This window comes from Glossina fuscipes, unplaced genomic scaffold (genome assembly GCF_014805625.2).
Source record: "Glossina fuscipes isolate IAEA_lab_2018 unplaced genomic scaffold, Yale_Gfus_2 0, whole genome shotgun sequence".
Classification (NCBI taxonomy): Eukaryota; Metazoa; Arthropoda; class Insecta; order Diptera; family Glossinidae; genus Glossina; species Glossina fuscipes.
In genome coordinates, this window is record NW_023998414.1 from 38608345 (window position 1) to 38629488 (window position 21144).

The window sequence follows — 21144 nt, forward strand, 5'->3', positions numbered from 1 at the left end:
GTTGGTGTATAGAGAAATGCGATGCCGATACACCGTTAATATAGGAGTAGTAAGGGTTAAGCAAATACTTCGCTTTCAAACCTTTTGAAAACTAGCCATCAATATCGGATTTCTGATAATATTTACTAATCCTTTGAACTGTTCGATTTCATGAGAGTTTTCGTTAGACAATTTGCCAATTGCCAGGTGGAAGACAAGGTGCCTTCTCATCAGCAGCTAGCTGCATAAGGCGCCTTTATTTAATGAGAATATTGTTTCTGTGTTTGTTTTTATCGCTCTTCTTACATTTTAAGAAATTTCATTTTCAACAAAATTAGGTAGTTTGCATGCACGCGGTTTCCTCGCTTAGCAAATACGTTGTATGATTTTCGTAACAACATTTATATCTCTATAATAAAACGCAAGAATTTTTAAAGTAAAGTGAAATTCAAATTAAAGGTCACTTTGTCAACTTTTAGAAGACAAAGTTTCAGCCCTTGCACACTTTTTCAATTCATTCTCCAAATAGTATGATCCCTATATACATATCAAATCACTCAATAAGTCTCCCGTCTAATGCGATATATGCATCACACAGTTGAGAGACACATAAAATTTTTGCTTGGTATCAACCTTCAAATGACATGTGTCAACATTTCATGACATTTCGAACATTAGCTTACAAGTTAGAATAGTTTTAATGACACGGTTTTTATTTTGTTTTTGTTTTTGTTTTTGTTTGCTTAGGAAGAAGCCTTCTGCCGGCTGCTCTTTACTCGGCTAACTAACGGTTTGACATTTTGCATGAAACAATCATTTTTACTTTGCTTTAGCAGCGCCAAACAGCGATCTGAGGCATTTACCACTTGGCTGTCAATAGTGAGCAAATGTGTCACCTATCTCATATAAGGCTTTCTCATTCAGATATCAGATATCACGCAGCTTCGGAGTGTTCAGTATCATCGGTGTCCATACAATTGTGTTTAAAATTAACAAAGCACTTGCAAATTTATTGCTCCATGCCATATATGTATCAGACCGGAGACTTATTGAGTGATGTTTTAGATAAAATTTTCCTTTTAACTCGCAAACTTTGCGGAAATAATACAAATACATACACATATATATTTGTTGTTGGTCTTCTCTTTTTTTTACATTTGCATAATATTGCCAACGAGGATAGATATCTGAGACAACGAAGGATGTAAGAAAAATACATTCAACTGCGTCCGCTGTTTCAATAACCGCATAGGTATGTTCGATAATTAGCGCTATGTAAAGGTATAATTTTGTTGCAAAACTTGTTTTAGATGTCTCTGTGTATCATATCCGTTGTGTCCTTTGTGACTTTGCGTACTTATAACTAAGTTCGTATTGAGCGATTTTTAGGATAGCAGATGTTTTATTTTTAATTTTTAGGAGATCTATTTACGAATAAATTTACAGCAACTTATTTATACAATATTTTTTTTAGTCCCGCTTCAATATTTCAATTCAATTCTTTTAATTCGAATAACTTCGTCTTCAGTCAGTAGTTCGCTTACATACCCTCTTACAGGCAAGTTTCATTGTGACATTTTCACACTAAGCCCTTTTTAATCTTTTCGCCAATTGCCATCTTTGTCGGCCAATAAAGCATTGCGAATTTGTATTTGATTTCATCGTTTTTAGCATTTTCTTTCTTAGAAAATCGGTCAACTTTCATCAGATGTAGAATTTTCGTAACAATATTTCAAATCGATGTCTCTTAACACGTATAAGCTATTGACAATAATATAAATTAAATGATTCTTTATACATTCTTTGGAGTTACTCTATGACCACATTTATTATCGGAATAAAAGTATTTTCAATCAATGGAAGATGAATTAATTTTTATAATAATACTAGATTGATGGAGCACATCATTGTAGTGAAGGCAAGACACGGTTGATTCATTCCCTGCAAAATCAAGGAAAAACATAAAAATTTGTTATTGCATCACAAGGCGGTCATACAATCTCGTTACGAATGCTTTGAACCCCTTAAAAAAGGTATCGAAAGAAAGATGCAGGGCAATTAAAACCATTTCTCCTGGTTCCGCTAATCAAATGATAATTTAAGCAAAACAAAATCCCTTCAAGTCGTCTAAAGCAATTTCCAATGAAATATGGGAATTCTGTATCATCCCGAACTGAATCGTAGACGATTATGAGATGCCAATCCACCAAGAAGAATTGCTCGGAAAGTTCCTTTGCTTAGCCAACATTACGCTTTAACCCATAAAAATTGATGCAGACTAGAAGGTAAAAAAAAAAAAAAAAAAAAAAAAAAAAAAAAATTAAAAAATATAGCAAACTAAACAACCAAAAATGAATTTTTTTCGGGAATAATGCGGGAAGATATGTATTTCAGTCAAAAGGAAAAAAATTCCGCCTTAGGTTTATTCAAAAAAAAGGCGGAAGATATCGTATAATACGGGGCTGCTTTTGTTGTGCGTCTTCGTGCGTCGGACTGATACATCTCAGAAAAGGCTATGGAATTTACTGGATGCGTGAAGGCGCATGACCAAATCCTTCTCCCCGTTTCAATCCTATTGCGAATGTTTGCGTAGACAACAAAACCAATAAAAACGAGTTTTGGAAAAATATTCAAAAAGTTTTGTATAATATCCCAGTGCAGGCTCCTGCGATAATTAATTTCATCCCTGCCTATAAAAATCGAAGCTACCTTTAAAAAACGATAGTGATTATATTGGCCATTAACTGTCTTCATTGATCCCTCTAAAAAAAAGATTCAATTTAAGTAAAAAATATTGTCTTATATTTAAGCTTTTTTTTATACACCTATTATGGTGCCAATCTGGAAACATGCGATATTTTTGAAATGAACTTCTTTCAAATTTTTGTGCACATTGCGCGTAACTCTTAAACCATTTTTAAATGTAAAAATCTTTCTACTTTATAAATAAATTATAAATATAAGGTATAATAGGAGGAAGTTGGAAAAGAATACCGTCCCGTCAACATAAAATTATATATACTTATATTTCTCTCCAACTCCAACTCCTATCGAATGATTCAAAAAGTGGAACATAAAGTCAAGCTTTGGCGCTAATACATTGTCCAATTAATACGAAGAAGAGAAAGTCAACAAGTAACAATATTATGTACGGCTAGCGTGGGATTTTTCATATCCTTTTCATAGACTTTAATCCAAAAAAAAAAGTTTCCATACCCTGCACCAGTGGACGGGATCAGATGAAATTTCCAATCTTTTTTAGGATATAAATGGGAATTTTTAACAATTTTTTATCAAAGTTTATGAGATTAGCAAAAAATCCAGAGAGCCGAGATTATTTGAGATAATGCCTGCAAGGGCTTCTAATTTTTTTTATCAAATTTGAAGACCATATCTTCATTGTTGCGAAGGGGTGAATGTTCACCGTGACCCTTACATAGGCGGACAATCGATTAGAGGGACATGCTTAAATCGATACAAAATTTGATACCCATAAAGAACATTTACGCCTTTCTTCTTCCTTTTAGGTATTGCAAACCGTCCTTTGACGGCAGACATAAATCAACTGAATCAAGCTCAGCAAAAAACCCGGAAATTTCGTCTTATTTTCGTCGAAAAAAAAAAAACCATAGAAATATTTCCAAGAACACTTGACATAGACATTCATCAGAAATCTCTCTGAAATACGATTTAAATACGATCCCACGTCCGGAATGAACAAAAGTCATTCGATTGAATTGAACGCATACTTATTTATTGTGTAGCCGAGTGAGTAGCATTTCGAATTGCATTTTCAATTATAAATTTCAAGTCGACACATTTCGTATTCATAAGACCTGCTTGGCAGTTCTAGGATTAGTAAAGTATTTGTGCATCCACCACCACAAGATAGAGGTATATTCTATTTTTCAATAGTTTTGCAATGGCCAGAAGGAAGCTTCAAAGACCCTACCAGGAATATACACATTTGACTCAGCGTCGAATTCTAAATCGATTTAATCGTATCTATGCAATATTTGAAATAAACCCGAATTCGTTTAACATATACTCTGTTGAGTGAAGAACGACATTCACCGAGAGATTTCGAAAGTTGTTTCAGTTAATTCGTATGCTGTGCCTATTTCTGAATGTGATCCATAAAATGCAATTTTTAAATCTTTGACAAGCTTAAGTGCGACTAAAACCTATTGAAGAATATACATTTTGTAATAAACTTCATATGTATTTTAGAGTGATACCTAATCCTTTATATTTCTCGCATGCAAAGTCTAAACGTTTCTCAATTCATTTAAATATCTTCGAAATTCTTTTTTTCTTTAATACGCGTAGATTTACTAAATGCAGCTCTGCATGTGGTCTAAAAAGCTGAAATGTTATTTAGACACGAAAATGAAATAATAATGCAAGAGAGATAACATAAGAAAATGTAAACGAGATAAAAGTTTCGTTTCATAAACAAAATTTTAGCAGGAAAGGTAAACAATAAAAAAAACATGTTGAGTAGTTGAAGTAGAGAGAGTATGAGAATTACCTTTGCATATATATATATATATAATACAACAGTGCACAACTAAGTTTTATAATAACATTAACAGAGAGAGCGTCATTTGACAGTTAAACAAATAAAGTGCATTAGATGAGAAAATGAATTGCTCTTCAATAGAGAGAGAGAGAGAAAAAGAGAGAGACAGAGAGCGTCTGAGACAATTTAATTGCATATTATTCTACGTATGTTGTTCATGTTAAAAAAAAAAAAAAAAAAAAAAAAAAAAAAAAAAAATTTATAATAAATTTAAACGTATGCGCAGAAGAGTGCAAAAACAAGAATTATTCGTGTTGCCAGATGAAATGACTCGGACAGTCCTTACATTCAAAACATAGACATTTTAATACCTTAGATCTTAAATTCTTTCAAATTTCTATTAATATAATTGATATATCTATGATATGTTATCATTGAATAAGGACAGAAGACAAACTAGAAAAAAAAAAAATATGCAAAAAAAAGAAATTATTATTATTTAAATAGTAATGATTTTAAAGAGTAATAATAATAATAACAATAATAATAATCATAATGTTAACAGTTATATAAATAAAAATTATGGCAAATAGACAATGTGCCCAAAATGCAACAACAAAATACACCGGATATTACTTTTACAGCAACAAAATACCTATCGTGGTAATTTTACAGTAAGAATTTTGCACCCTAGTAACTTTATAGGAAGAACCGCAGCCACAAAATTCATGCGATAGCATTTTTACAGCAACAACTAAAAAGAGGGTACTACTTTTACAACAACTACAACAATAAAGGATATATTGGCTTACTTTTGAAATGTAAACAATCGTATGTATGCATGGCAAACCATGTAAACAAAGATTAGCATAATAATATACACAATGTATTATTTTTACAGCAACAAAATAAACACGTTATCACTTTTACAGCAACAATATACACACTGTACTATTGTTACAGTAACGAAATACACGCGATACTACTTTTGCAGCAACGAAATACGAATACTACTTTTTACAGCAACAACCAAATGCACGGAAACCGATTTTACAGCAACAAAATACAAACAATACTATATTACAGCAACAATATTTTGACGCATGATCTTTCAGCACCAATAAAAATTCAACACAAAACTTTAATAAACAAATAAAAACAGAATAACGACATGAAGAGCCACACACAGAGAGAGAGAGTGAGAGAGAGAGAGAAAGAGAGAGGGACAGAAAGAGAGAAGCAGAATAGAGCACAAATAGCAAATGTGCTAAACTAAGTTTGGATACATACATACATATATATATATATATATATATATATATATATACATATGTACGCGAATGCATAGGGAGAATTGAATTGAAATCTAGTTGAGCGAATGTTTGTATGTATGTATATGACTACATTTCTCCAGTATTACGTATTGTTAATGAACTTTTAACATAGCGAGGGTGTAGTATACTGTTAGTTATTTTTTATTAGTTCAGCGTGTCTCGTATTTGATGTGTGATCCCGTTTGCAAACTTTGTTTTTTTTTTTTTTAAACATTTTGTTTTTTTTTTTTTTGGCATTTTATCGTATCAACAAACAAAATTTAAATCTGTTAATATTACTGTTAAAATGTGTGTTTAAATTTATTCTATATAAATGCCACAAAGTTAATCTATGTCTATGCTTAACTAAGCCCGAGCTAGTTAACCTGTCTGCTATTCATTTACTGACTGGTTGTGTTTGACGGTATATATATATAGATGTGTAAGTGCTTGTGTGGATATTTTTATTGTTAGTGCTGTTGTTGTTGGTGTTTTGCTATTTTTGCATTGTGTTGCCTATTTCTACAAATTGTCTTTTTTTATTTTAGTACAAATTCATTCAAACTCACGCGCGCAGACCGTAACGTTACCAAACCGTTGTCGGCATATAATCAAATCAAAGCCAACCAAAGCCAATCAATTATTATTCCGAGGAGAAATGTGCATTTTATGTTCAAAAAAAATTGTTTAAATAATTTTTATTGTTATTATTTTTTTTTTTGTTTTGTTTATTTAAAAAAAAAAAAAATAAGCAAAAATTATTAAGAGATTTCAATTCAATTAACGTGTTCGCAGTGAGGTTATAAACGAATACAGAAAATAGAAAATTCATTAAAAAAAAAAAAAGAAAATAATAATAATAATAGAAAAATGCGAGTGACTGTCTGAAGAAAAAAGGAAAAATTTTTTCCGAAAAGTGCAAAGAAATCTGAGTGCAATGCCTTGAGATTTTTATGGAGCAAAAAAAAATTATTATACGTATTAAAGGCATATATATGTATGTATGCAGAGATGTGCATGGATAACGGCAACAACAACAACCACATCAAGGTGTCTAAATATAAATTCTTAAGTGCTGGAGGCTGAATACTGCTGCTTTGTATTGTGTGCATTATTATTATTATATTTTTTTTCCTTTCTATTTTCCCCACTTCGAGTACAAACTGCACTAACAATTGATTGTCACATGCGTAAAAATTGATGCTTAAGCCTTAAAAATTTGTTATCACAAAATTGAAAGGAATAAATTTCAAATGAAATTGAACGCCACTGCTGGTCGGTGGTGGCATAAAGGCGGCACCGAAAAAGTTTTAATTGAAAAATAAAAGCAAATCAGAAAATAACGTGACTTTTTGCATGCGCACCTACAACAACAATTATGTAAAGAAGTATAAATAAGTTTTTAAAAATTGAATAAAAAAAAAGAAAAAAAAAGAAATGATAAATGTATTAAAAGAATAGATACACTTCGAGGAGGTGATTACGAAGAAGAATATCATCATCATCATTAGTGGAATATATGATATTTTCACTTCCCTAGACGGTAAAACGTGTTGTCATTTAAGGTGGCGGCGTTTAATGCGAAAATTTTAGAGGCAGCGGCAGCAGCAACAAACACAAATGCTAATATCTTACAAGAACAGCAGCAACAGCAACAACAACAGCAACAGCCTCAAGCAATCACTGCTCCAACGCCGCAAATAACACGATCTTCAGCACCGATAGCAGCTACCCGGCCAATCTTAAAACAAACTTCTTTATCAACAACGAGTTCTTCCGCGTCATTAAACTCAACCAGAACCACCACTACTACCGCCACTACCATCACCACTGTATTGCAACAAAAAAACTTATATAACTCGGATTCAGAAGCAGCCGCAGCGCAACAATTCAGATCAAAACATTTATTAAAGGCCACGAGCAAAGTGAAAAAGAAACGTAAGCAATTGACATTTGATGTCACCAACAACGCTACTGTCACCGCCAGTACCGCCAACGCCGTTAACACCGCCAGCACTAACGCAACCGCCGCCAACATTTCAAGTGCTAGACACACAATACCATTATCGGCACCGACAATCGCACAGCCAGCATTATCATTATCATCTACCCACTGCAGCACAATTCTCAGCCAATACGAACGCGATAACTTGAAAAAACCTCGTAAATTATCACTTCCCGCAGTATTGCCTACACATTTGCACCACCATCATCATCTTCATCATCATTATCATCACAATCTATCTCAGCACTCGCCACTCTCGACGATCAATTCGCCATTTGGACCAATCTGTCAAAATCCAAAAACTGAACCAACTTTAGCTTTTTCTTTACCCACAAAACCAAAAAAAGCATCTAAAACCACAAGACGAATAAGGAATTTCTTGAAAGCCGCCACTTCGGCCGCGACAACAAATTCACCGCATCAAAAGTCACGGCGTAAATCATCGGCGGCATCGATTGTTGAAACTGCCTTGGCCGCGGCTGGCGTAAGCGTTAACCTTACAAACGCTTCCGCTTCTTCAGCTTCGGCCACTGAACTTTTAGCCACCACACACGAAACTGCCTCAAAAAGTGGTGATTATCCAAAAACTCCTACACCCGCCTCCAATTGCGACAACAATAGTGGTGGGGCAACCGGCGGTCCGACAGCCTCAGCAACGTTGTGCAGCGGAATTAATTTTCTAGTGTATATGGTTTGTTCATTCTGTTGTTGTTGTTACAATTTTCGCAATTCACCAACAAGGTAAATATATCAATTATTTTCCATTCTCCTATTAATATTTGCATACATGTATATATATATATATATATATCAATATATAATCGAATAGCATCTTAAGTAACTTTGCTTCAGATTGACTAAATTTCTTAACAATATCAATAATCGGGGCTTATCGGGGTGTTGTTTAATTCTAGAAGTAACCGCAAATGCGCGCACTGTTCTCGAACTATATTTTATATAGTTTTTGCTGCAGTTGTGTGCTGCATTTTCCAATCAATGTTGACTGGAATCATTCGAAATTGAAATGATTTTATATGTCGCCAAGTTGTTATCGTAATTAAATTTTAAGACTCGTTGAGGTAATAAATTATTTTAAGTATATAAAAAATTTTTGCAATTTGAGAAAAATGCTTGCAACACATAGCCCATAGGGAATGAATTTTGATTCTGTGCTACTAAAATTATATATAAGGTAGAGCACGGTAGTCAATTTCGAGATGAGCAAAATAATAACAAAAATTTTTATCGAGATTTCATCTTGAATATGTTCATAAATTTGAAAAATTTTAGAGTGAAAAGCGTAACAGTAAGGAGTAAAGAGAGAGAATTCATATTACGGATCAGAAATAGGAGACTTTGCGAGAACATTTTTCCAATTCCAAATCTCAGTTTTGCTTTATAATTTAAATGCATATTGTTGCCAATTGTCTTCATTCAAGTTTTGCTTCATTTTAAATTTAAAATTAATATCGAAATTAAATGCAACTAGAATGTAGACAATTGGCAATTGTATACACTTTTATACACAGTTAAATTCCAATACATTCTTTGCGTGAGAGGCATTTATATCAAAAACAAATAAGAAGATTATGTTCATCAAATCGTATGATAAATCTTGGGCACAAATTATCTTAAGCTGATAAATAAAAAATTCCTTTGTAATTAAGAAAATTTGAGAAGAAATTGTAAATCCATTCATTAAACACTTATAACCAATTTTGAACTGATATCTCGTGAATTTCGATTTCTATTCTTCTTTGCAATAATGCAATAATAATATTACAAGCGGCCAAGTGTGCTCGACCCTGAGTTATCATCTTTCAGGGTATCTTCTCAAACACTGAATTCGATAAAGAAAGACTCTTGTCTCGTAATCCTCCACCTTGTTGGAGACTTGTTCAATATATTGAATTACTAACACTGTTTGTTGTCCTCATTTACTCGATATCTCGATATCAATTAAAATAAATAAATGAATAAATGGTTAATTGTGTGCCGTGCTGTATCGAAATCGTGCGTTAAACGAAACTTTTCTTATTTTTTTTTTTTTATTTAAAACAAAATGTCATCTAGAATCATATAATTTAAGCTTCGATGTAATATAAGTCAAAAAATTGTACATATATACCGTGTTATATAGGAGATAACTTGAAATGATGTAAATGAATGCAATGTGAACCGCGTTGTATCGGAACTTCAGTGCTTAACAAGTGCCGTGTTAAACGAGATACGCCTGTACACGTAATCAAATTGAACTTAAAATTTATAACGTACGCATTGTGAAATAAGCGATTTAAATATATCTATATACATATCTATATATAAACAGCTTAAGTAAGTAACGTATCTTCAAAACGAAATTTCCGCAAATTATAGCCCAGAGTTATAATATCACTATGTAAAATTTCATGACCTTTAACCGTAAACAAAAAAAAAAAAAAAAAATGTTTTTTTACAAGTGCTTTTCAAGAAGAAGTGCGTCACTCTTTGCTTCGCTTACTGTTTATTCTGCATAAGAAATGTAACCGAAAACAAGATATTATAAATAAGTTAACTAAATTTGCATTTTTTTGGTTTGTTTTTTTTTTTTAACTAAATTTAAAAATATTTGCCATTCTCCACGACTTGAAGAATTCAAGTGAGGGCTATGCTTTTTAAAACCGATATTAAAAAATTGAAAATTAATATGTTTAATTCCCTATATCCGCTTTCATGTCTGGTAATTTTTAGATATTATGGACTTTAAAAATAATTGCATATTGAAAATAATGAAGAACAATTCAAGTTAATTTAAATTATATTAAGTAGAAAATTCGCGAGAACATATGACATTTAGTTTATCCTACGTACGTACGTACTTGTCTGATAGAGATAGTTATACTTATAGTATTCCATTACTGAATAAATAAATGTCAAAGTTTTTGAAAGCAAAATTTTTTGACAGCTCGCGTATTATATATACGGAGTACAGTTTCACATTAAAATTTCATGATAACAAAAATGTCTTGAAGAAGAGAACTACAGGATATTTTGAAAATTTTTTTTTTATATTTTCCTTTCTATTGAGAATTCAGTGACAACAATATTAGCGAGAATTTTATGAAACGCATATAATAAAATTTTTTAAGAAAAACAAAAAAAAAAAAAAAAATAAGAAGAAAAGTCAGACAACAAGGATGTCGGAAATGACATTTTTGATAAGTATGTATTCATAGTATTAAAGCTGACAGCAGGAATAGTTGTTACACATACATATGCATTTATAAAAAAAAAATATAAATAAATAAATAAATAAAAAAATAAAACGTTTTTTTTAATTTATTGTTTATAATAAATAACAAGTTTATATATATATATATATATATATACTTGTTTATATATAAATATATATATATATATATATAATACCTTTAATTATATAGCGGTTAAGATAAACAGAGTTAAAGCTTTTCATTTCAATAAAATAATTTACTAAATCTAGTAGAGAGAATTATTATCTATGCACGCTCGTATATACATTTTTAAACATTCACATAGAGAATAAGAGAGCATTTTAAAGCTCTTGTTTTCTATCAACGTAATACACACTGTTAACCATCAAAGATTTGCGTACATAAATGTTATCATGCAACTGTTTTGTATTTCAATTGTTGAACAACACACATTATCATACTATTGCGCGGCGTTCTTTTGAATTTTCATCCATCTACCTCTCAGTCGTCCTCTCTTCCTCTCATCGATTGTATTCATTAATTCTCTTTGAAATTTTTAACAGTTCTCCGGGCTCTCTTCATTCGTTGTTTTTTAACATATCTATCTCATCTCGCGTAACAATGTGAATTTTTTTATTTTTTTTTTTATTTTTTTTTTTTATTTTTGAATTATCTCTGCTATTTAAACGTGCGCTTAACTCTTACCCCTATATACGCCGCACCGTTCATAAGCAACAAACAATTTTCGTTTTGCACATTTCTGTGTGCTTTTCTTTTGCTTGTTCTTCTTCTTCGTCTTTTTTGTCTTCTTCTTCATCATTTTTATGCCCGTATTATATCGTTTGTGCCGTGGTGTGTATGTTTTCATAACTTCGTGCGGTTCGTGATTTTTCGACGTTTTTTTCTATTCCACTATTGCATGTCGTGTTTTAAAATCTAGAGTTAGTTGTTCTTAGCGATTAAATAATAATAATTTTAATAAAATTCAATTAATACAACTAAACGTGAAAAGTGCAAATTAACTTGAAATAAACGCATTGACAAAATCGGAATAATAAACAATGAAAATTGCAATGAAAACAGAAAAACGGTCAATAGCAACAGTGTTAACTTAAAAAAGTATATATTGCATTTATTTATTTATTTATTTTTATTTTTTATTTTTTATTTTTTTTTTATTTTTCGCAAGCCAACAACGGTACGCAATAGAGTACCCGACAAAGTCTGGCAAACAATAGAACAAACGCAATAAAAATTAAGAAAAATGAAAAAAAAAAAAAAAAAAAAAAGAAAGAAACAAAAACCAAATCACTCAAACACACATAAAGAAAACAGAATAAGTGGATTTTATTCCATAGATAGACAATGGAAATAGAAGAGAGAGAAGTGAAATGAAAAGAAAGTTTTGTATTTAAAACAGCAATTTTTTGTGTAAAACTATATACGATAGATAACGAAAAGATTTAGCGAAATATTTAAATTTCTTACCTGAATGCATTTAAATGGCTATTAACATATTTGCTAATATTTAATACAACAAAAACATCCCCACAACAAAACTAATATTTCACAACAAGGTGTTTACTCTCGGCCCCTGTACGCTCTCTTCTCTTCATTGCTTTTTTTTTTTTTTTTTTGTTTTTTTTTTTTTTTGTTTTGTTGTGTTGTGCCCTACAAATAAACATGTAATCATTTCAAAGTTTTTCTCTTTCTTGTTCCGTCCCTCTCTCTCTCTCTCTCTCTCTCTCTCTTTCCCAATAATATGGTTGCTATTTAGTTTCTTTTCTACTTTCACCATCTCTTTACTATGCGAATATAGTTTACAACAAAGATCCATCAGCATTGGCTACATGTGGTCTTTCTAAAATAAGAAAATTTCTTTAAACGTAAATCCCTTCCCATACATTAATGAACGGACACCCTCCTTCGAGCAGTTTCTTTAAAATAAATGTATCACTATCATCTCATATAGAGGGATCTCCATTTACAGAAAATCATTTCTCATCAGTAACACCAATAGCAACAACAACAATAAAACACAACAACAACAACAACAAAGCATTTATAATACGATTTAGCGATACAACTCTTATGAACACACAATGAAGAAATCCATTTATCTACATCATGTAACAAACAGCCAACAAACACACTGATTGCATATACATGCAAGCATACAGAAAACGAAAGTGAATGTTTATCTTGAAAAACAAAAAAAAAAAAAACAAAAAAAAAAAAAAAAAAAAAAAAGTGGAAAAGGCAGTAGAACTTCGTTTTCTCCAACACATTCATTCACCTGTGCCGCCCCTGTCGCATCCCCTCTAACCGAATAGTGTATTGTAGTAACGCTCAGTTTTTGTTTGTGTATCTTTTTGAATCTGAATCTGAATCTGTGCAGTGTCGAATGTAAATTGAAAATAAATCAAAATGTGAAATTAAATCAAATTAAATTCAATTTCTTCCAACGATGTAAAAACAAATAAATCAAATATATAAATTAATTAATTAATTAATTAACCTTGAAAATTTTAATGAAAATTCAATTAATCATATAAATTAAAAGAAGAACAAAAGATTTGATAAAGAATCCATATAAACATATATATATATATGCAATATATATATGCAATATACGATAAAATTATTTGAACGAAATAAAAACAATGCTACAAAATTAAATTATCGACTAATGCTTGTTGGTACGTTTAAAATTTTCCATAAACATTTTTTTTCATTTTAATTAATATTGTTTATCAAGCAGTTGTATTAAAAAAATAAAAAAAAAAAAAAAGTTCGTGCTCGATCAAAGCTCTCGATAATAATATGAGAAGATAAGAAATTTTGTTTTTGAAATTAATCTGCAAGTAGGTAAGAGAGCCGATTGACTAGACCACGATAAATTGTGAAACTTATTTGCCTTCTTTCGCTATCGATCATAAGTCATAAGATATATAACAATTAAAAAAAACAAAAAATTAGAAAAAATTAGAAAAAATTAGAAAAAAGAAAAAGAAACCACCAAAAACCATATCTCATTAGATATTGATGTTTTTAAATAGAACGACAAGTGACGTGTGTATATGTCATTTGGCCCACGATTTTAAGGCGCTCTGTTGAATTACATATACACTACTACTACTAAAGAATTAATCAAATTTAGAGAAACTTTTCGTAGAGAGTACGACGGACGACGATATATAAAACTCTTTAACATATAATGTAAATCTATTTTTTACGTATAAATTATGACCAACTAAGTAGAACTAATGTTTCAATATTTTAATAGAAAGTAGCACGCTTTAAACAATTAATTCTTAATTCACTTTTCTATTCGCTTCCTATAAGTCGCATTGTTTGTCTTTAGCACTTGTTTGCTTTGAGTTTCTTTATGAACTTTTTCTCCTGCCTGCTGGCTAAAGTGGTGCTGTAAGTGCAGGGCTTCAATGTCCGTCAAGCTTGCTAAGCGCCGTCTTATATGCGAGAGAACATGTTTTCAAGTTTCATATTCATAACAAGTTCATGAAGAAAGACAAAATATATATTTCTTGGATTTTTCGAACTCAAGGCAATATATACGAGTGTCACATTTGCCTTTGTAAGACCTTACTTTCTATTTGTGTTTTTTTGAAAACTAGACTTTATAGGTTTTTGTTGTGTGCTGCATTCCTATCGATAGAAAATGAAAATAAATTTCATCAGTTCGTTGAGTTTAATTTTTATCTTCAATAGAATTGAAAATTATCGCCCATCCGAGATACGTTGGCTTGTAGCAATCCACATGGCAAATCCAAATCATAAAATACACCCGCCGTTAAGATGTTTATATAAAATTAGTAAAATTAGTAGCTCTGCAATAGGACATGAACAACTATTAAATACCCTACAAAAATAACATAAGTCGAAGGGGTATTTCGATTCGCAATTTTTACAATTTTTAATAGCCTTCGCTCTTGGGCCAACACGAAACATATCAAAATTTGATGCCTGTCCTATTGAACACAAGAAAACAAGACAGACAACAAGGAGGCAGACAGACAGACAGACAGACGGACGGACAGACGGACAGACAAATTCGATCAGCTTAATAAAAGATGGGTATCGGATATCACAAATTTTGCGAGGACTTGCTTTAGTAGGGTATAAAAAATACATAAGTATATTTGACATAACTAGTAAAATGGATGGTAAGAATGATATAAGTCCGAGTCGTGATGAAAAGATTTGAATACATATACATACAGTGGCAAAAGGCCAAACGAAGATAGCATAGTTTTTTAGTTTCTTCCGTAATAGGGCAAATTAATTAATATCGGATTTTGTAATATCTCGAAGTTATTGATTAGCTTGATATTGTGAGTTGATTTAATAATCGAAAGCTCTCTAAGAAAGGTGAAAATCTGAATATATTTTGGATCGATAGATAGTAAACAAGCAACGCCAGATGCTTAATTATTATAGTCTCTCATAATTCGCGTTAACAATGATCTCAACTTATCTATTATGACATTTATGATGAATCCAAAACTTTTTGAGATAAGAGAATCAGGGGTCCAGAAATTCATCTCAAGTTGAATACAGTTTTCTTATGCTATCTTACTACTATTAATAGAGTTTGGTCCACAAAACACATATGTAAATGTATTCATGACTTTAAGCAATGGAGATTGATCGACGAAAAGAGTGAAATGATTTCCTTATAGAAATATTTAACTTGAACTGATTTCACTTAATATAATCGCTTTTAAATAACTCAATATTGATGATAAGAAAGGGAGGGTATGACCAAAAACTTACGATAATTTCCAACTCAATTTTTTCTTTTTTCTATCTATCTATTTCTATCTCCTTTCCTTGCCTCGCCCTCTCCCTCTTATCCGTCCTTTTTATCATTCTCTTTAAGTACATGCGTCGCGTGCTCTTTAAGCCGGCAGTTGAAATTAATGTCAGACTAAACTTGACAGTATTAAGTTAATATTAAACGATAATATCGTAAATACTGTTACTAAAGAATGGTTAATAATTTTTTGTAAACATTCTCTTCAATCAATTAATCGACATGTATAAAGAAACAAAAAGAGATTATAAATGGGAAACATTCAGTTTTACATAAATCGACCCAAGCAGGGGCAAAATTTCGAATTTATGTCAACTTGAGAAAAAAACATAGAGAGGAGAGAGAGAGAGAGAGCGTGAGAAGGGGAGAGAGCGAGGCGAAAGCAGCACACATCAATCAGTTTTATAATTGGCGCCACTTACGCAATTGTCCAAAATTGTCGCCTTTGCATTTTTTTTTTTAAATAATACAAAAACAAAAAAAAAAAAAACAAAAAACGAAAATCAAACACACAGTCACAAGGTAAAATGTATAAAATCAGTAAATACTGACATACATAACAAAAATTTGATACCCATATATAAAACAAGTAGTTGAGCGCGAAAATAATAGTTTGCAACGAATCTTTAATACCTATCATCGAAACGGACTTTTCTTGCGCTTTTTTTTTTTTTTATTTTTTTTTTTTGATTGATTGAGAATCATTTTCAAAATTTCATTGCAAAGTTTTTCAACAACTATACATATATAGAGATATTCGAATCGAAATTCAATCGCAAGGACAGACAACACTTTTAAATGTAATTAAAAATATTACTATATGATAAGCTTCATATACCGTTAGTACTATAGGTAGTAGCAAAAAATCAGGTATCTCATGGATATATGACAACAATAAAATTGTTGTGACTATAGTTTATTTTGTAATATTTTGTACGAATCTATCAAACAATTACATACATACATAAAATCAATTAGAATTCATTTATGGGAATATTGCCGTCGTATCATTACAAGTGAATATGGAAAAATTTTGTGTGGTCGAAGGAAGCTATAAAGTGAACGTAACACTTAGGTTAAAAAAAAAAAAAAATGCATACACACATATATATATATATATATATATATAAATATAAATATATTAATGAACATTCTCAACTGTCCAAGCCTTGAACAGTATTCGCATAAATCTCGAACATATCTTAATATTTTGCATATTTTATTAAATCAAAAATTCATTTACCGATATTTTTGAATAGTCGAGTCGAACACTGCTGATTGCTTATATTTATAAAAAAAAAAAAAAAAAAAAAACTAAAATTATAATGAAATATAGATTTCAAATTTTCAAAATATAGAAATATTACTTTCTCAGTAATCAATATTTTATCAGAGAGTAAAAAAACAATAATTTTTACGGCCATCACTAATTTATACGCACAATCCATTTTGGAAGAATTAATAGGTTTGATGAAAAAATTCAGCATTTTTAATGTTGTTATGTAAGTCCCACCTCCCACCCATCTACTTTCATCTATCTATTCAATATAATTAATATTAATATTTTAATAATTACTTGAGCATGCATTCTCTTTATATCGACTCCAATAAAAGGCGCTTGCGAATAAAGCTAAGATAAAAATTCCTTTCCTCGATAGTTACAAAAAAGTGCGCTTTTTCAAATGTTGTATCTAAATTAAAAAAAAATATTGAACCTGCTTCTTCAACTCTTACAAGTTATATTTTACTTTTATTGTAGGAAATTATATCCCTTTCGATAGCCAGTAAAGCAAACTCCTCTTTCTCCTCTCTCATTAGTAATCGAATTTCAAATTCTAGGTGAGAGTAAAGACAGAGCACATAATACTCGTCGTTTGAATTGAAAATAGGAATATGTGGAGGAATGCTTGTCAATCGTTTTAAAGTCGACTAGCAGCCGATTAAAGACAAGTGATTGTGACGAGGGAATGAGTAAGCCGACTAAAGAGACTAATTGGTGAACAGATATCTTTCATGTCTATCTATATATAAACAAGCATAACACATCAAATGTTACGGCAATGCGTGAAAGGATATTATGTATGTACTTTTGCGACACCTATGAACATCGAAGTCATCCCCTGCACCCCAAACACGGCAACTGCATTCACGGTCTTTTTACTGCATCGTTAAAACTATTGCTAAGCTTTAAATATATATGCTTTTAAAGCATATTTTAGCGATCACAGCCCAATTCAAATAAGTCTGAAATTTTTAAGTTTTTCATACACTGTAGAAACAATATGCGAAAATTCTCTCAATTCTTTAAGCCTGTTGTTCTTTTCAATGTCCACTACTAACTCATCAACGATACGAATCGATATCGCTTTGTAGATAAATCTAGAAATGTTAGATGATTTTTAATCCGCCTCCTCGAGAGATCGTGGATATATTCATTTGTACTGCCCAGAAACGCACTTCAGAGAGCTTCTAAGCTTTACAGATTCTTGATAGGTATTCAATTTTGAAACAGCCTGAACATGTCGATTGCGTCTGCATGAAGGTATGGTGTGCGTGCGGAAGTTATTGCAGGCACGTTACCATTGAAAAAGCGCTAAATAGACGAAGAAATAAGCCGAACTAGCACGCCTCTTTTTTCAAAACCAATAAAAAACAAAACCGATATGTTTTGCTCCCTACTCGTAAACTAGAACCAGATGGCATCATAAAATATTCCAAGTATATTCTATAGATGATCTTAACGGATCCGGATCCGGATCCGGATAGAATTTTCCACATAAAAAACAATTAAAATTTCCTTTTTCTCATGGTTTTTTTTTTTTTCTTTTTCTGAGCCTATTTTCTTCATATGATGATTAGAAATGTTGGACGGAACTGCTGTACTCTGTGTTGTTCTTGTATGATTTTTTGTAATTGTGGGTAAACGCTCAGTTCAATATAGCGAATTTTCGAATTTGAAATCTCTGTTAAAGCTCTAGAATCATTGAAGTTATAGCTTGAAAATTGTGGACTGACTCGGAACTCGATTTTACTAAATTTCGGTATTAACCCCAAGAGAGTATGAAGAAAAAATATTTAAGATGAAATTTCTTCCGTTAGATAAAACTCTAAGGGGTTTCATTGTATTTTCATAAATCAGCTGATTTAGCTAAAATAATCCTCTGATTTCTGTCGATCAAGTATATATGTATATATATATATATATATATATATATATATATGATTTATATATGATTTATATATATACATATAATTGAGCTTTCAATGTCGACTCCAGTGTGTTACAAATATTCAGCAAATTTTGTATACCACTCCTAGTAGTACTCACAGACATTCCTTTTTTCTTTTTTGTATTTAAAAAAAGTAAAACAACCGGTTGTTTATTTTAAACAAAGTGCTTTAAAATAAAAAAAAAATAAAAAAAAAATAAAAAAACCCAACATTAATAAATTTTTTATTAGTTTGCTGGATAAATAACTTCCCCCGTACCATTGACAATTTAAATGGTATTTTTAATAAAACGCCCTCTAACCATTCGCGCTCGTGTCAATTTTTTGGGTGTGCGCCGAGCAAAATCGTTTATGATTGAAGATACATACATTGACGACAACAAAAAATGCCAATGTTTTCCTCAATTTCATGTATTTGGTCTTCAATGTAATACAGTAGAACATTAAGTTTTGCGCTGTGCATACTGGGTTATAATGCAAGTGACAGTAGAAGTACTGCTGCTTTTCAACTACAGATTCGTATGCGACCTGACTGATGGGCGAGAGAAGGAGTTGTTCAGTATATAAGAACTTTTAAATACTTAAATTTAAATTTTGCAATGTGATTGGTTGCCTGCCTTTTTTTTACAACTTCTACTTATTATATTATTGTTTTTTTTTTTTTTTTTTTTAATACTTATAACGTTTATTTTATTTCTCATATTCTTCGTTCATTTATCAAAGGTTAACCTCTAAAGAAATAATTTTTACGATCAATTTTTATATCCTGCATGACTTGCGGTAAAAAAGTATGCAATACCGAGCAGAAGATGATATACGACGACACCTTTTATTATATCGATTTAAGCTTGTCTGTCCGTCTGTCCGATAAATAACGCATATATTTAGGTATTACTAAAGCTTCCAGCCGGGGGTTGCAAACGTTTTGATACAATATATATGCCGCTCATTCTTGGATGTTGTGTATAAAATAGTATTAAAAAACTTCAAATTCATCATAAGCTAAATATGATTTCTTAAATTGTACTTACATGAAGAAATAGTTTTGAAAGAACAATGACACCGACACACGCACTAAGTAAGCTAACCATATGAATAACATACGCAAGCGTATCTATCAATCTATACTTGTCAGTTGAAGAACGTTAGTAAGCAACATTTAAAAAAAAAAAAAATCCTTGTTTCATAAAGTTGTGCGCTGATGTTATAATTGCTAGAAGACAGGCAAGAAATTGTGAGCGTTATCCTATCTACGTTTAATTGTAGACACATGAAGTAAGTAACATCAACTGTCAGTAGTATGTCTGGTGTAAACTGCAACATAACTTTTTGAAAAATATGCCAGCATCTATACCTACATGTATATGTAAATATGTCTTATATGTGAAATTCTTTGTTACTAAAGACAGAAAATTTAAATCTCAAAACATACGTAAATTTTTTTACCGTATTTTTTTTAATTTAAAATCCATTTAAAAAGATAATAAGTAAGGTGAGGAAAATGAAAAAAAGGTTATTGTCCCCCAATGGGAATACAATAACAATACAGTTATTATGCTTAAATAAATAAAAATAAATAATATAAACTTGTGAAAATTTCTTGAAATAATATAAAAAATAAAAGATAAATTAATTTCTAAATGGAAGATTCCGCATATATATATAATGTGTTCTCAAGCTTCTTATCTCATTGAATGCATCTAGAAGAGATATTGTTAAGGGATTTAGGTGATTACTCAGTAAGTGTAACAAGATAGTTTAATGAAACGTGTTAAAGTCGACTTTTTACATATATGGAAAAATATATAGTAAGTCATCAGGAAAGCGATAAGACAAAGATACCCTTGGATGGGTAAAATTAAAGTAGTTCTATTCACTGCCTGCTCCCTATAATTGTTAGCGTGTTTTTTCTTTTTATATCCATCACTGAAGGATGAGGAGGATGAGAGAGGTGTATTCATTTTGCCAAAACGTTTGCAACGCCCAGAAGAATGCATATCCGAAATCGATTTAAGCATTTCTGTCTGTCCGTCTGTGTAATGTCTATGA

The 21144-nt window shown here is 31.0% G+C and overlaps 1 protein-coding gene and 1 long non-coding RNA gene across 7 annotated transcripts in view; both read left to right on the top strand.

The window, feature by feature from the left end:
* Positions 1-21144, top strand: part of LOC119644694 (cAMP-specific 3',5'-cyclic phosphodiesterase) — a 390657-nt gene that overhangs the window by 251461 nt on the left and 118052 nt on the right. Inside the window, exon 1 of one of the 6 annotated variants that reach the window (XM_038044392.1) lies at positions 7363-8560. The exons of the other annotated variants lie outside the window; for them this stretch is intronic. Within the exon in view, the coding sequence (XP_037900320.1) occupies positions 8508-8560 (53 nt within the window). The 5' untranslated portion in view covers positions 7363-8507. Of the gene's footprint in view, positions 1-7362; positions 8561-21144 lie in introns of those variants that run through there. 6 annotated transcript variants of the gene reach the window in all.
* On the top strand, positions 5829-7248 carry LOC119644698. Its single transcript, XR_005248561.1, has 2 exons — positions 5829-6256; positions 6363-7248. It is a non-coding gene; the product is annotated as an uncharacterized LOC119644698 (long non-coding RNA).